Consider the following 17,836-nt stretch of genomic DNA (forward strand, 5'->3'; position numbering starts at 1 on the left):
TGTGTGTGTGTGTGTGTGTTTGTAGAGGGTATGGTGGAAGTTACCAAAGAAGGGAAGAAGCTGTGCACCATAAATGCAGGGAAAGTGTTTGGGGAGTTGGCCATCCTGTACAACAGCAGTCGGACAGCTACCGTTACAGGTACTCACACACACACACACACACACACACACGCACGCACACGCACACGCACGGACGCACACACACACACACACACACATACACATCACACACGCACACACATCACACACACACACACACACACACACACACACACACACACATCACACATCACACACACATACACACACATACACACACATACACACACACACACACACACACACACACACACACACACACACACACACACACACACGCACACACACGCACGCACACACACACACACACACACACACACACACGCACACACACACACACACACCAAAAGTAATTACAATACATATATTCAGCTGACACTTTTGTCCAAAGTGTATTACCATAATTGCATTCAACCATGAAGAAATAACCAAAGAATCATGCGGGTATATACAAAAATCGTAGAAACAAGAGATAGGGAATGTTTCATTTACTATTATTTACCATTTATTTATCATTACCATTTATATATGTTGTTTTTCATTGGACGAGATGCGATATAAAGTCAACAGCAGAAAATGGGCAGGGTTGCTGCTTCCCTGATGTCCGTGGGGAAATGCTTCCACCACTGTGGAGCCAGGACAGCAAACAATCCAGATTTATTTGAGTGGCAGCTGGGGTCCCCTTGTGGTGAGGGTGCAGCGAACCGATTGGCCGTCGTAGAGCGTAGCGGACGGGCCGGGGTGTACGGTCCGACCACGTCCTGTGTGTACGAGGGGCCCGAGGCCAGTACCAGTGGCCTGAATCCGATGCCAGCAGCCACGGGCGGCCAGTGCAGGGTGCGGAGGAGGGCTGTAGTGTGGGAGAACTCGGCTAGGTTGAAGACCAGCTGGCCTGCTGCAGTCTGGATGAGCTACAGAGGACGGAGGGAGCACACACACACACGCAGGCAGGCTGGCCGTAGCGGAGGAGTCATAGTCAAACACCAGATGATGAGGAGAGCCTTGACTACTCCCCCATATAAAGGATTGCGTTTTGACTGAACTCCAAACAGAGATTTTCCTTGAATGGTTTTTACCTCAAGGCCAGTGCAGGCCTCTGAAATGTTCGCCATTCATCCGTCCCTCTTTCAAACCCAGCTTCCTGCCTCCCGGTTATTCTGATGTGTGTGATGGTGGGGGCAGACATGCTCATTGTGTGAATCAGAAATCAGAGAAAAGTTATTTGGTTATTCAGAGATCAAAAGAGAGATCAGGGTAAAAAGATGACATCTGTTTGTTTCTCTGTGTGGCTTTTGTTCGTTTGGCCGGTCCGTTTTCTGTCTGCATCCGTCTGTCTGTCTGTCTGTTTATCTGTCTGTCTGTGCACCTGCGTTTGGGTCTCAAGCCCTGACGGACATCAAGCTGTGGGCGATAGACAGACAGGTGTTCCAGACCATCATGATGAGGACTGGACTCATCAAACACTCCCAGTACATGGAGTTCCTGCGCAGGTAGACTCAATTCAGCAATTCATAATTGATTAGGATTCATTTGTATTAATTAATATAAATGAATGCTTCTCTAGGTGAGATTAGCTAAAAAAAAGATAAACATCCGAAGAAGAGGGCAGAAGAGAGCAAGATTGAGTAATAAACCATCCCAAAAGACATAATGTCCTTCTCTGTTTCCTCCCTACCTCCCTTCATTTCTCCTCCATTGACAAGTGTGGCATTCGGCCCCTGTGATTGACAGGCAGGATGAATTCCCAGAACCAATCAGAGAAGAGTTGACCCGATGGCAAGGGGGCGGGCTTAAATGTAATGTAGAGGACAGGCACAGTCAAAGATTCATATTCGAACAGAGCATTTCACTCACTAATAGCAGACAGAGAACAAGTTACACTCAAATCTCTGCTCTTGAATCATGCCTACAGCATTTTTAATGAACAAAACCAGTTGTTCTCTTTTTTAACTTTTGAACCTTTTGAGGTTGTAGGTATACAGAATACTTACTCCTCCAACTTTTACATATTTCAGTTTCAGTGTGCTTTCTAGTTTTTTTAACCCCACAGCTGGTGGGATGTAATGGTCTCGTTAGTGTAAATGTTTGCAAATCCTCCGCCTACGCCAGGTAGCGGATACTACTGTTTGTGTTGACGAGGCTTTCACAGGACTTTTGTAAACCGTTTTAAATTCAACGAATGCCCCTTACGTCTCCCCCTCCAGTGTTCCCTCCCTGCAGGCCCAGCCCGTGGACGTCCTCAGCAAACTGGCCGATGTTCTGGAGGAGGTGAGACGCATGCAAACACACACACACAGACACAAACACGCGTGCATGCTCAAACGCAAAAACATACGCACACACAAAGGCACCCATATATTTATTACAGAATCACACACTATGAGATTGTAAAAGTAGCATTTCCATTTCCCTACCTATGCAACCTTATTGTTATTCTATATTAAAAAGAAGACATAGGCCCTTTTTATGTTTTTTATCTCTCTTCCCTGACTCCCTCGCTCTCCCTCCTTATCTCTCTCTACCACTGTCTCTGTCTCTGTCTCTGTCTCTCTCTCTCTCTCTCTCTCTCTCTCTCTCTCGCTCTCTCTCTCTCTCTCTCTCTCTCTCTCTCTCTCTCTCTCTCTCTCTCTCTCTCTCTCTCTCTCTCTCTTACTTGCTGATCACTCTCTGTCTCTGTCCCTCTCTCTCTCTCATTCTTGCTCATCACTCTCTGTCTCTCCCCCCCCCCCCCCCCCCCCTCTCTCTCTCTCTCCCTCTCTCTCTCTCTCTCTTTCTCTCATCTCAGACTCATTACAGCGATGGTGATTACATCATCCGCCAGGGCGCCACTGGCGATACCTTCTTCGTCATCAGTGAAGGACAGGTGAGGAAGAGGAGGAGCAGTTGCTTATCGACATGATGAAATACGACTACATGTTGAACAGACTTTTATTCAAAGTTGGGCTGCGCCATCTCTGCAGCCACATGTGGTTCAAACCCCTGGCTGCTCTTTTACAAAACCATCCTGCTGATCGAATCTCTGGATAATGGTTTTCCTTAAAAGTTAATTGAATATTGTAATTAATTTTCTTTAAAATCTAGTTTTAAAAAATGATATAGATAATTAATGTTTAATAGTTAAATATATACATGTACCGATACAGTATGTGGTTAACATGACTGGGTGTGTTGTGTGTTGTGTGTTGTGTGTTGCCTGTTGCGTGTTGCGTGCTGTGTGTTGCCTGTTATATGTTGTGTGTTGCGATTTGCCTGTTGTGTATTGTGCATTACGTGTTGTGTGCTGCGTGTCATCCAGGTCAAGGTGAGCCAGCAGAACCCTGTGAGCGAGGAGCTGGTGTTTCTGAACACGCTGACCAAGGGAGAGTGGTTTGGGGAGCAGGCCCTCAAAGGGTAAACAACAACAAACTCGTAAAAAAGAAAGCCGGCCAATGTATATATACTAACGCTCTAACATACGGCATCCATCATGTGCTTTATTATGGGGATATGATTTATGATGTTGATGCAGATCTTCCATTCACTATGCAATGAGACAAGGCTTTGTTTTAATGCAGAGTCCATCGTTATAGCCTAAAACGTAGGGCAAACGTACCTCTGGTGAATAACGGATGGTTACATTTTTCCAGTAAGAAATATGTAATATATAAATGTAAGTGTAAATGTTTACGTGTAAAATTCTTCTCTTCTTCTTGTCTCTCTCTTTCCCCTTTCCACCTCAGCGAGGACGTCCGAATGGCCAGTGTCACAGCTGTGGGTGACGTCACCTGCTTGGTCATCGATCGAGAGTGAGTCACTTCCTGAAAAACACAACCCAAAACTTAAAAAAAACACACCATCACAATGGCCAACCCATTTCCCAAAACACACCATTTGGTGATATGCTGATTGTTTGTAGCACTGTGTAAAGTGTGTCTGTGGTTGTGTTCCTGTTCCTATTAAATGAGTCTTGAGATTCCAGTTAAGAGAAAAAAGGGAGGAAAGTGAATGCCTGATTTGAGTCAGCTTTGCTTCCTGTGTTGTGTGTTTTCGCAGTACGTTCAAACAGCTTATCGGCGGTCTGGAACAGGCGGACAACAAGCAGTATGACAGCGACGAGCTCAGGGCAAAGTAAGTCACAAGCACCACTTCACTGGGGCCTCGCGTTCTCACGCATTGATTTACATATTTACATACATTTAACAAAGGATCAGCATGGAAGATAAGATAAGATGGAGGGCCTTTTTTTCTTAATCACAGTGATGACATTTGGGGGTCACAGCAGAAAGTACAGGACTGAACAAAAATAAATACAAACACAATTTCGATGATTACAAAACTGAAATACAGAACATTGACCTTCACAATATGAACAGTAGCAATGTTAATGTTAATGCAAAAAACCTTTGGATTCGGATCGGCTTTACCACAATAAAAGCGTATCTATTGTTGTTGTTGTTTGTAGGGTTGAGGCTGAGGAGGTGTACTTCTCCAGCGTGTCTCTCAATGACTTCAACGTCATCTGCACCCTTGGGATGGGGGGCTACAGCCGCGTGGAGCTGGTCCGTGACAACGCTGATAAGATGAGATCACACCATAGCTATTAGACACCTGACAGTCAAACGCAAAAATGGGGATTATGAACTGGGATATGAAAAATGTAGGACAATTTAAATATGTCTTGAGTAATTCATGTGTGCGTGTGTATTTATGCGTATGTTTGTGTGCGTGTTTGTGTTAACATGTATGTGATGTGTGAGTATTTTGGGTTTGTGTGTGTGCGTGCGTGCACGTGTGTGATCGGTGTGTATGTGTGTGGGATGTCTACATGTGCATGATGTGGGTGTATGTGTACGTGTGTGTGTTTTGCATATGTGTGTTTGTGTGTGTGTGTGTGCGTGATGCATATACCGGCATGACGTGCGTGTATGTCTACGTGTGCGTGACCAGGTGCAGTTGAAGAGCGACAGCAGCCGTTCGTTTGCGATGAAGGTGCTGAAGAAGAGACACATCCTGGACACCAGCCAGCAGGACCACATCCTGTCTGAGAGACGCATCATGAAGGAGGCCCACAGCCCCTTCACCGTCAGGTCAGGGCCCGGCTAGGAGGGGCGGTGGGGGGCTAGTTGAGGTGGTTAGGGCTGGGACCTCCAGGTCAGGGTGGGGGGCTAGGGGAGGTGGTTAGGGCTGGGACCACCAGGTCAGGGTGGGGGGCTAGGGGAGGTGGTTAGGGCTGGGACCTCCAGGTCAGGGTGGGGGGCTAGGGGAGGTGGTTAGGGCTGGGACCACCAGGTCAGGGTGGGGGGCTAGGAGAGGTTGTTAGGGCTGGGACCTCCAGGTCAGGGTGGGGGGCTAGTTGAGGTTGTTATGGCTGGGACCACCAGGTCAGAACCTTCAGAGACTCTTTATATAAGCCTTGTTGTGTTGTTTTTGCATTGTGTTGTGTTGTGTAGGCTGTACCGCACTTTCAAAGACTCTTTTTATGAGCCTTGTTGTGTTGTTTTGTGTTGTGTTGTGTTGTGTTGTATTGTGTAGGCAGTACTGGACATATAGTGACTCTTTATATAAGCCTTGTTGTGTTGTTTTGTGTTGTGTTGTGTTATGTTGTGTTGTGTTGTATTGTGTAGGCAGTACTGGCCATATAGTGACTCTTTATATAAGTCTTGTTGTGTTGTTTTGTGTTGTGTTGTGTTGTATTGTGTAGGCAGTACTGGCCATATAGTGCCTCTTTATATAAGCCTTGTTGTGTTGTGGTGTTTTGTTGAGTAGGCAGTACCTGACCTTCAGAGACTCTTTATATAAGCCTTGTTGTGTTGTGTTGTGTTGTGTTGTGTTGTGTTGTGTTGTGTTGTGTTGTGTTGTGTTGTGTTATGTTGTGTTGTGTTGTGTAGGCTGTACCGCACCTTCAAGGACTCAAAGTACCTCTACATGCTGCTGGAATCCTGTCTGGGAGGAGAGCTGTGGTCACTGCTCAGAGACAGGTAGGCTTGTGTGTGTGTGTGTGTGTGTGTGTGTGTGTGTGTGTGTGTGTGTGTGTGTGTGTGTGTGTGTGTGTGTGTGTGTGTGTGTGTGTGTGGGGGTGTGTGGGGGTGTGTGTGTGCATGTGTGTGTGTGTGTGGTTGAGCCTGGTTTATTTTATTGAATGTGATGTGTGGGTGATTGTATATATGTACTGCATTTCGGGGTATTTTTATGTGTGTGTTCTGGGTATTTTTATCCGTACGTATTTGAGTGTGTGTTTGACACTTTTATGCACTTGTGCATTTGTTTATGTGCATATTCATCTGTGAGTGTGTGTGTGTGTGTGTGTGTGCGTGTGTGTGTGTGTGTGTGTGTGTGTGTGTGTGTGTGTGTGTGTGTGTGTGTGTGTGTGTGTATATTCATCCGTGTGTGTGTGAGTGTGTGTGTGTGAGTGTGTGTGTGTGTGTGTGTATGTGAATGTGTACAATCATCCATGTGCGTGTGTGTGTGTACATATATATTCATCCGTGTGTGTGTGTGTTTATATTCATCCATGTGTGTGTGTGTGTATTCATCCATGTGTGTGTTTGTATATTCATCCGTGTGTGTTTGTGTATATTCATCCATGTCATGTGTGTGTCTGTGTGTGTGTCTGTATGTGTATATTCATCCTTGTGTATGTGTTTGTGTGCTTATATTCACCCATGTGTGCGTGTGCATTTGTGTGTGTGTGTGTGTGTGTGTGTGTGTGTGTATGCGTATATTATATTCATCCGTGTGTCTATGTGTGTATTCATCAATGTGTGCGTTGTGTGTGTATGTGTGCGTCTGTTCCCATGTCGTGTGTTGACGTGCCCCGTCCGCCACCAGGGGTTCCTTTGACGACGGCACCACGCGGTTCTACACGGGCTGCGTGATCGAGGCGCTGGCCTTCCTCCAGTGCAGGGGCATCATCTACCGGGACCTCAAGCCCGAGAACATCATCCTGGACCAGCGCGGCTACGCCAAGCTGGTACCATGGCAACCGCACACCAACGCACAACACAAAGGAACACTGATTAATAAAAATGTATGAGATAATAAAATGACTACTGTTTTCTAGTCCAATCTTAAATACCTGGCAGATGCTTCACTCCAAAGAGAACGACATTTAATTCAGAGGCATTTTATCAAGGAGCAGACGAGCAAAGTACAGCAAGGCTGCTGTCACTGGGGATCGAACCCAGTGCCTCTCTGCTGGGAGTTGAACACCTTAGCCACAAGACTAACCTGCATTCCTGCATAACCCCTGAAACAGTGGTTTAATTGTATTCATCTGGTAACTCACACGGCCTTCACCATGAATCAGGAAGACACAACTATCTCTTCATCACATAGCTGACATGAAGTATAAGCCCTTTGTCATGACTCGCGTTACTATGACAACTACCTGTATATTGAGCCGGGTGTGGACCAGAATGTAGATGTATATCTTATGTAAACGTGATATATTCATTATGTGCAATCAAATCCTTGACTTGGCATTCAAAGACCTGCTTTGTCCAGAAGGACCCCTTGGAATGCTGATCGGGAGAATCCAAGATGGCTGGCCTCAACCCTGACACTCTCTCGCCTGTGGGATGAAACTGGACAGTTTCGTCCCACAGGCCATGAGACTGTTGAACTCCTGAGCTACTTAGCTCACCACTATGCCACTTTATACCAGTCGACACCTGTATAATAATGTCTGGTTATATTTCACACCTGTTTATGCTGCATCTATTTATTCATTACAGTTGTTATTCTATTTTTAATTTTATTCTAATTATTCATGTCCAGTATTTTAGTTTATTTATCTATTTTTGTCTATTTAGGTCTCAGCTCTCTTACTGGTGTTTCTCTTGTACTTTTATTTTTTATATTTGCACTTTTGAAGGAGAATTGCATTGCCAGCGACTGCTTCTAATTGTTGCTTCTAATTGTTGCTTCTTATTGTTGCTTCTAATTGTTGTGCATATGACAATAGAGCATCTTGCTTGCATCTTGGATCCCTCCCCCCTCAGGTGGACTTTGGCTTCGCTAAGAAGGTGGGTCTGGGTAAGAAGACCTGGACGTTCTGCGGTACCCCGGAGTACGTGGCCCCCGAGATCATCCTGAACAAGGGCCACGACAGCTCGGCCGACTGCTGGTCCCTCGGGATCCTCATCTTCGAGCTGCTGAGTGGCAGGTGGGGGGGGGGGGGGGGGGGGGGGGGGAGGGACGGAGGGGGGGTGGCAGGTAGGGAGGGGGGGTGGCAGGTAGGGAGGGCGGAAGGAGGGAGGGGGGGAGGGAGGGAGGGAGGGGGGGTGGGATTGAGGGAGGGTGGAGGGAGGGGGGGGGGGGAGAGAGGGGGGGAGGGAGGGGGGGTGGGGGGGTGGATTGAGGGAGGGTGGAGGGAGGGGGGGAGACAGGGGAGGTCAGTATATAGCTTAGTACAGACACTAATAGATACAGATATAAAACATGAATTGATTAGGGCTCAACGTGAATGATAAGGACCTTGTCCCCTCGCAGCCCCCCGTTCTCGGGTTCCGACCCCATGAAGACGTACAACATCATCCTGAGAGGCATCGACATGGTCGAGTTCCCCAAGAAGATCACCAAGAGTGCTGCCAACCTCATCAAGCGTCTGTGCAGGTGACACACACTAATCCAAACTGCTCACCGCTAATTGCTCCCCGCTAACTGCTAACCACGAGTGACTAACTTCTGTCCCCAAGCCGCTTATCCCTGATCATATATCACTAACCACTAACACCTAATCTCTAGCCGCTAACTACTAATCACTAACCACTAACCACTTGTCGCTCACCACTAAATACTTACCGCTAATCACTGACCGTTAACCGTCAACCACTAACCCCTAACCACTAACAACTAATAACCTACCACAAATCCATCCCCACTAACACCACCAGCTACACAACAGAATAAATGCCAACGACTCATGCTCTGTATTCACGTGTGATTGTGTTTTTGTTTTATTTGTGTGTGCGTGGGCACGTGTGTGTGTGTGTGTGTTCAAGGGACAACCCATCTGAGCGTCTGGGGAACCAGAAGAACGGGGTGAAGGACATTCAGAAACACAAGTGAGACACACACACACGTAACCACACACACATACACCCACACGTACCCACACGCATACACACACACACACACACACACACACGCACGCACACACACACACACACACACACACACACACACACACACACACACACACACACACACACACACACACACACACATACAAACACAGACAAAAACACACACACACACACACACACACAGTGTGCAGAACCTCTGGATGGATGGATGTGTTGTCATGGTAACTCTTCCTTCAGGTGGTTTGAGGGATTCAACTGGGAGGGGCTCCGCCAGGGGACCATAGACTCCCCCTACACCCCCACTGTGAGTACGCTGCAGTCGCCATGACAACACACTACCAGCAACCAACAACCACACAACAACTGTCTTGCCGACTATGAATCAGTTCTCGTTTAACTGGGCTCTTCTGTTGTTCAAGTGCTGAATCCGAGTAAGTGGGCAGATTGAGGTCAAATTGAAATCCCTCAAAGGCGTCGGTTTTGTCCTACTTTTTCCTGCATGTGTTTCTGAAAACCTGACTGGAGGGGCAGCAGTATGGACGGAGTGTAGGAGGTTTTTACTGAAACAAACGATGTATTTTTCCTTAAATCGCACATTGAGTTGTTCCTGCCCACATACGTTAACAAGTAGACTCGCACAACGCACATTCAAGGTTTTTTTCCTTCACAGCTTGTGAGCTAACAAATGAATTCAAGCGGGCAGAATGGCGGCCCACTCACTCACGGTGTATCTGTTGTTGTGTCAGGTGACCGGGCCGCTGGACAACAGTAACTTCGACTACTTCCCCGAAGACACCGACGAGCCCCCGGACGAGGAGTCAGGCTGGGACCTGGAGTTCTAGAGAGAAGAGCTCTCTCAGCACTGTGTGTTATAAAGTGTGTTGTACGCGTTGCTATTCATTGTTACCCTTGGATATGTTTGTATAGTCTGATGTTTTAGGGAGAAATTGGTCAACAGGGTTGGAGACGGTTTTGTTTGATGTATTAAAGGATGCGTCATCATAAACCGAGTCTTGATTTATTGCTGTTTTGAATCTGTCTTCATGACTTTATTTGGCCCTGTTCAAGGCTGCCTGCTGAATGGTCTGTTTGTGTATTTTTTATTTGGCCCCCTATTTGTACGGATCAGACTTGTAATTAATTCATCTTGAATTTCATGCAAGGCGATTGAGGTAATATTTGATATATTTCTATATTACTATAATTATACATGTAATAGTACAGGTTAACATTAGAAGTCGTTAAAACAAAGAGGTGGTTTTAACTTCATTACAAATTTGACCTCCCCTCAATTACACGGACATTCTTGGGAGCCAAGCACTTTGAACGAACAGTGAAGTTAATCTTTAGGGAAAAGTGGCCAAGCCACTAGTCCTGTCTTCTTTCATAAATGTGGTTTTGAAAGCATTGTTTTGAAGAGCATCCATCTGGCCATAACATAAACAAACACACACAAACAAAGTCACAAAGATTCGGATGTGTGAGTGTTTGAAACGGAAGAGGTTATCTGAACGAAGCCAGTGTTGTTTCCATATTAGAGCAGTGTGATGCTTATCTCTGCCCAGTGACCACCACAGGGCTAATCAGCCCGGGTCCGACCAGCCTTTTGTTTCCCAGCCACCTGAAGTCATGGACTCCCACACACGCACACACGCACACACACGCACACACGCACACACGCACACACACACGCACACGAACACAAACACATGCCATCCAAATGCACGCTGATAGGACACACCGTGTTTTCCACATTCGCCACAGTCCGTTCTCTACACGCATTTCAGGACAGTAGTTTGCTAAAATAAGATGGTCTGATAGCCAGATATTGTTTAGAATGGACAGGAATGTTAAAATAAATAACTGTGGTTTTTCGCATAGAATTTTTGCATAAATTATATTCACTCGTAGAAGAGGTTTTCAGAATGGTAGGTAATGTTTGTATCAATCAATATTTACTTAAATCAACAACTAAGGGGGGCAAAATAACATGAATTTTTGCCATGAACTGCAGAAAAAAACGTTGTGATGCAGAACAATCATAATTCGTTTCTGAAGGGTTCTGTTGCATTTGTGACATTTAGGAGATTTGCTACCGATCCTAATCAAATAATATTCTCTTTTAGAGATTTATATTAGTAAGAGTAGCCATTTGAGAAAGCAAAAGAGGTCATCTTTTTGTCCCAATATTATTTGGTATAGTTGGTGTTCCTTTTTTTTGCTTTTTTAATCCAAATTATTTATTTATTTATTTCCAACTGGTCCAACACAAAAATAATTGTTGACAAAAGGTCAAGAAGGGACACGAAATTAAATCTGACTGCTGGAAGTTTGAGACTGAGAACTGAGAGGTGAATTATTGTGGACCATGGTGCCCTCGACTAAGGTTCATCAGGACCCATTGGATATCTGTGTTCACTGATCAGCCTTTCTACACGACCGAGCACGGAAGAAAGCCGGCCTACGTGACCTGAATGGTTCTCACCTATATGCGTTTCCAACTTCCACGAGGCCTTGCTATTTTTAGAAAAAGTTAAACGCATACTGATTTTTTTCACGTTGTAATGTTTAATTAAACCTGCTAAACAATATGAAAATTAAACAAATATATTAAAAATATATAATTTATTAATTCCTTTAGAAGTTTCCAACCCAAACTATGTCAATGCATAAGCCTACCCGCTACCATGGAACCTACCTATCTCGTTAATAATTCTGCTGCACGTCAACCTTGTTTAAAATGTCAACGTCATGAATTGATTAGACGAGTGGAAATATTCAATTAGCGCGCTCGGCTATTTCCGTCAGACGGAATTACCGCCGCGCTGCAAGGAGATTCCGCGTTCTGATTGGACGGTCACGAGTGACGATGACCGACTACTCAAATCGACCATGAAAACTTTACACATAAATAGAGGAGAGAGGGTCTGCATCTAGACAAGCAAGAACAACACATACACATACAGCAACAACAACAGCAAGACGAGCATCTCATCCAGTCGTCAGTGAACATGTTGGCACAGTGCGGTCTGGTGTTCCTCTTGGTAGTGACGGCTGCTGGCTTCGAGTTCAGCCCAGCTCCGGTGGAGTCCTCACCTCGTCGAGCCCGCTTCTCCGCCAACAGCCCGAGTGAGTACCGTCCCTTTTTTTACTTTTTCAAAAAGTTGTTAGTAAGCTAGTTGCACCGAGATGGCCAGTAGCCTAGACAGTGCCATATAAAGTATATTTAAAAAAACATAAATGAAAAAAAACATCTATTTACATCAATGTAAAAAAAACAAAAAACTGCTTTAAATCAAGTCACATCCTCTATCGTCTATTTAAATATTTTTTCCTTGGCCGGAGAGCAGCAGTCAAATACAAAAAGTTTCAGAGACACCGCAATCAATATTGGTGTCGATCGTGAGTCTTAAATGACCGCGCATGCTCGTTACCTTAACGCGCTCCCTGTGTCTCGTTGTGCAGACGATGTGGCCAAGTGTCTGAACGGCGCGGTGGCGGTGGGCTGCGGGGTGTTCGCCTGCCTCGAGAACTCCACCTGCGACACCGATGGCATGCACGACATCTGCCAGCTCTTCCTACAGACAGCGGCCACCCTCAACACGCAGGTCTGTCTGTCTGTCTGTCTGTCTGTCTGTCTGTCTGTCTGTCTGTCTGTCTGTCTGTCTGTCTGTCTGTCTGTGCACGGGGTAAGACCCAATATATGGTAATATTACAGGGTAAACACAATGCTTATTGTGTTGTTCTGCAGGCAATTATACAGGGTCATGTACAATCTATTATGTTTGCAGTGTAGAACCCTGTTTATTATTGTTTTACTGCTGGGTTCTTTTGCCATTCTTGTGTATGAGCATTGTGTTATTATACAGGCGGTAAAAACCTGTGATTGTTGTGTTTCTCGTCAGAACTTTGTGGGATTATACAGTCGTAAAACAGTGTATCGTTGTGTTTCCTGATCAGGGTAAAACTCTCGTTATTGTTTGTTTCTTTGTCTAGATCTTTGTGTTTCTTGATACAGATATCTCTTGTTATTGGTGTTTTTCATGTTCAGGACAAAACAGTGTATCGTTGTGTTTCTTGACCAGGGTTAAACTCTTGTTATTGGTGTGTTTCCTGTTCAGGGTAAGACCTTTGTGAAGGACAGCCTGCGTTGCATCGCTCAGGGAGTCACAGCTAAAGTGTTCCAGACCATCCGGCGCTGTAACGTCTTCCAGAGGATGATCGCGGAGGTACAAACACACACACACACACACACACACACACACACACACACACACACACACACACACACACACACACACACACACACACACACACACACACACACACACACACACACACACACACACTCACACTCACAAACATACACACACATACGCGCTCACAAACACACACACACACACACACACACACACACACACACACACACACACACACACACACACACATGTGCAGGCACAGAGACACATGTGCACACTGCACACACACACACCTGCACTCACGCACACATACATGCACACACATCTGCACACACACACGCCTTCAGGCACACAGTCACACAAACACACACAAACATGCTCACACAGACACACTCCTGTGCGTGAGTGCATGCGTGCACACACACACACACACAAACACACACACACACACACACACACACACACACACATGTACCGACACACACATGTACACACATGTACACACACACACACACTCAGATGCACTCACACATATAAATGCAGACACAAGCAGAGTACTCAAAAACACCCATATGCAAATGCGATGTGTTTCTGTTTGTTAGGCCCAGATGCGTGTGTGTGTAAAGTTTGCATCTGTTTCTGTGCTATAGTGATTGTTAATGGTTGGGTATGTGGTGTACCAAAGGTATGTCTAATGGCGTGTCTGTGTGTTGAATGCGTGCTCTAGGCATGTCTGATGAGTGTTTGCGTGTCACATGTATGTATAATGAGAGTGGTTTGTCGGTGGGATAGAGGTACTATCTTTATAAACAGCTAAGCGTGTGTATGCTGTATATTTATGTATAATGAGCTGGGTGTTTGTGTGCTATGTATGGAGGTGTTTGTATGTATAGCGGGTGGTTTATTGTGTGCTATAGTTGTGTACAATTAGCTGTGTGTGTGTGTGTGGGTCGTAGGTGCAGGAGGATTGCTACAGCAGTCTGGATATCTGCACCGTGGCGCGCACCAACCCAGACGCCATCGGTGAGGTGGTGCAGGTGCCCACCCACTTCCCCAACAGGTAGGACCCGGACTGGGAAACACAACGCAGTCTGACGGCAGCCGAGCTCACAGCTGGAGGAACGGGGGCGATTCGCTCGTTTGTTTTTGCCAAACATTGTTCCGGAGGCACTGATCTGTAACCACGTAATTGGCCAACAAAAGCTTGCACCGGCAGTAGTAAACTGTAAAAAAAAAAAAGTGACTTTAAAGTTTTCAAACCGATACTTTGTCGTGTGGCCGCTGTATAAATACTTCCGAGAAAAATCCCCTTCTGAAAGCTTCACCCACTCCCACAAATTGTTTTCTTCGGTAGAATATCTCCGTCACAAAACAGGAAACGAGACGTAACTCCGCCCCTTGCAGTTGTTTGTTACCAGCTCAGGCTCTTTGCCAACTCTCCCAAGAAGTTCTGCTATAACACAGTAGGACTGCTGGATCAGAAGTTCTGCTATAACATAGTAGGACTGCTGGATCAGAAGTTCTGCTATAACATAGTAGGACTGCTGGATCAGAAGTTCTGCTGTAACATAGTAGGACTGCTGGATCAGATGTTCTGCTATAACATAGAAGAATTGCTGGATCCAAGGACATGCTCAGTGACTCTGGATCACCTGCAGTAACAGGTCACCTGAGCAATGGACACAGCATGGTTGAAGTTCAGATAACGAGACACCCCATTGTTTTCTGTCTTACTATTTATTTTATTTTAGCAGTCTCATTTATCAAAAACAACAATGACTAACAAGGAAGAAGTTTTGGCGTTTTGCCCTCAAGGATGCCAATAGACTATCCTAGTCTGCTTGTTTGTGGTTGGCAGAACCCTAAACTAACTCTTTCTGATGGATTCAAAAACAGCTTTGCTATCAAACTAATGTGAGACATAAACTCAAGCCAGCGCGGTGGGATGAGTTTTCAATGCTAAAACCAGTGGAATCCATGACTTCTAGACCACACAGTTTGTTGTTGCCTCGGAGTGTATTGTCTGGATATAATATAACTGTTTTGAAACCTGAGATTAACTATGAAGAAAAGGGAATTTGTCATTCGTCTTGGTTTGATTTATTCCCTCATGAGGGATTTGATCTCAAATCAACCCTACTCTTAAATCTATTCATTGTTATCCGCTCAAATGTTTTCGTTGTAAAGCCTGCTTTAAAAGCAAGGACTTGAAGCTTTTAAAGAACAAGTGAAGCTGAATTGAAGCCCTGTGTGCTTAAAAAAACATCTAAAGACCCACCTCTTCTGCGGAACCATCTCATGACTTGATGATGACTTTAGCTTTTATATTGAACATAGTTCTATGTTTCCATTTCTAGTGCTACTGCACATATTTTTGGTAACTGCTCCAATTCTTTGTTCTCACATTCACTTGTGTTGCTTTGAATGATAAAAGTGTCCAATAAGTCCCAAAAAAAATTTCACAGTTGATCACAGCATGTAAGTAATAAGAAGCATATACAAAAAACGTACCCTATAGTGACATCACAAGAGGGATTGTCCCAGCGGACTATACCAACTGGTAGGCTAGTCGTCCATCCATCCTACCCATCTGGGTGGACACTCCCACTTGTGATGTCACAAACGCATAACTTTTGAAACGACTACTGAATCAAAATCGAACCCCTGTCGGCAGTCCAAAATAGACCTCTTTAAACACGAGCAGTGTGTCTTCCCTTCCACACATGTTACAACAAATTCCACTGTGACTGCTGTACTCCCCTGTACTATGCTGTAATGTACTGTGTGTACTCACGACGCCTCCCCTGGTGGGTCCCGCAGGTACTACAGCACTCTGCTGCAGGCTCTGCTGGCGTGCGACGAGCAGACTGTGGCGGTGGTGCGGGCCGGCCTCGTGGCCCGCCTGGGGCCTGACATGGAGACCTTCTTCCTGCTGCTGCAGAACAAGCCCTGCGTTCCGGGCGGCACCGACATGGCGGGCGGCAACAGCAACCCAGCCAGCTGGAGGAACATGCCCGTCTTCAACATCCAGCCCAGCTTCAGGGGACGCGACCCCACCCACCTCTTTGCCCGCAAGCGGTCCGTTGACGAGAAGCTGCGCGAGTACAAGGGGGAGAATTAAGATGCGTGCGCATGCTCCCGAAGCACGTGCAGGCGCATATGCATGCATACAGGCACACACGCATACACACAGCAGACACACACACACACACACACACACACACACACACACAAATACACTATACATTGATGCATGGGATACATGCCCACATGCATGCGTCCTGACACACACATGCACCCAGATAGAAATACACACACACACACACTCACACACAAGCTTTTTCTTTTTCTTTTAATTTATTCAAATGATCAGCTATCGTAGCCAAATATCTATTTTTTTCTTTATGTTGACAATGGATTGGTCTGTGAAAAAGTTGGCTTTTAAAAGCTACACCACCACCCAAAGCTTAGCCACAATCCTACACTGTATCAAACCAACGGAAACGTACTTTACCTAATCGAAATCTAACCAAACCTCAAACATTATAGATACAAAATATATACTGAAAAAAACATGATGTTGATTATCATTGTGGTTTATTGTACAATGTTTAATTTATGCGGCTTCTATATTTGATATAGTGCATGGGTCCAAATGTTCTATCGAAGCTAAAAGGGAAACAAGGTGAAATCATGCTGGTCGTGACTCGCTTCTGTCTTCGATTGGCCCTCTCCCCTGCCTGTCATGTACCCTTTAAAATGTATGTAACTATGCTGACACTTACTATGCAAAGCTAGGCTACAGCACTAAACATGTTTACTGTGACGAGCATGAGTGAAAGATTGAGTATAGTATCTATATAGATATATACATCTATATGGATAGATACCAAATATATGAAATAAGGAACGGAAGTAGAAGTCTGGTACTCTGCGGCTAAACTTTGTTTGTGTTGGAATAAATGATGTCACATGATGGATTTTGGCTGTTGGAGATTTGTTTGGGATTTTTCTCTTTGATGTGATTATTTACCATCTGTTTTTTTAAACACTGGGGGCTATTTGATTAAGATCTCCTAATTAGATGAAAAGTCAATCAATGTGTTTCAGATTGTAATGAAACGAAATACTGATTTTAAACCGCACTTGTGTGGTCAGGACACAAATAAAGGTTAATACTAATAGTAATATAAAACACCCCTAGGGATAGCCTTTTCTGGCTCGTGGTTTATTGTACAGTATAGCAGTTTAACTTTATATCTTGTAATACACTCATATCTCCAATAGTAACCTAGAAATGAAAAACCTTTACAAATGCAGCTCTCTCTGCTCATATAGCTCATAACAATGCTAGAACTCTGACAATCAGGAATGTATTCATTCTCCCCCAGAACATACATTTTAGCACCAACACTTTGTTGATTGGAGTCTTCCTTAATCTCTCTCACAGCACATGACAGTTAAATGCGCTTT

At 45.1% G+C, this 17,836-nt stretch overlaps 2 protein-coding genes across 3 annotated transcripts in view; both read left to right on the forward strand.

Moving 5' to 3' along the window:
• Nucleotides 1-10,170, forward strand: part of LOC115542588 (cGMP-dependent protein kinase 1) — a 14,529-nt gene extending 4,359 nt beyond the window's left edge. For both annotated transcript variants that reach the window (XM_030354898.1, XM_030354899.1), the window contains 16 exons: nt 26-139; nt 1,484-1,589; nt 2,304-2,367; nt 2,885-2,962; nt 3,395-3,489; nt 3,819-3,884; nt 4,132-4,206; nt 4,541-4,637; nt 5,026-5,165; nt 5,967-6,056; nt 6,907-7,048; nt 8,079-8,242; nt 8,569-8,691; nt 9,081-9,143; nt 9,402-9,468; nt 9,911-10,170. In XM_030354898.1, coding sequence (XP_030210758.1) covers nt 26-139; nt 1,484-1,589; nt 2,304-2,367; nt 2,885-2,962; nt 3,395-3,489; nt 3,819-3,884; nt 4,132-4,206; nt 4,541-4,637; nt 5,026-5,165; nt 5,967-6,056; nt 6,907-7,048; nt 8,079-8,242; nt 8,569-8,691; nt 9,081-9,143; nt 9,402-9,468; nt 9,911-10,006 — 1,580 coding nt within the window. In that variant the 3' untranslated portion in view covers nt 10,007-10,170. The remainder of the gene's footprint in view (nt 1-25; nt 140-1,483; nt 1,590-2,303; nt 2,368-2,884; nt 2,963-3,394; nt 3,490-3,818; nt 3,885-4,131; nt 4,207-4,540; nt 4,638-5,025; nt 5,166-5,966; nt 6,057-6,906; nt 7,049-8,078; nt 8,243-8,568; nt 8,692-9,080; nt 9,144-9,401; nt 9,469-9,910) is intronic.
• Nucleotides 10,171-12,070: 1,900 nt separating this feature from the next.
• Nucleotides 12,071-17,343, forward strand: stc1l (stanniocalcin 1, like). The gene is made up of 5 exons (XM_030354853.1): nt 12,071-12,293; nt 12,630-12,772; nt 13,286-13,393; nt 14,320-14,423; nt 16,184-17,343. Exons 1-5 carry the CDS (start codon nt 12,176-12,178, stop codon nt 16,482-16,484), a joined length of 774 nt encoding a protein of 257 aa, XP_030210713.1. The 5' UTR covers nt 12,071-12,175; the 3' UTR covers nt 16,485-17,343.
• Nucleotides 17,344-17,836: the final 493 nt, after the last annotated feature.

The sequence above is a fragment of the Gadus morhua genome, chromosome 4 (genome assembly GCF_902167405.1).
Source record: "Gadus morhua chromosome 4, gadMor3.0, whole genome shotgun sequence".
Classification (NCBI taxonomy): Eukaryota; Metazoa; Chordata; class Actinopteri; order Gadiformes; family Gadidae; genus Gadus; species Gadus morhua.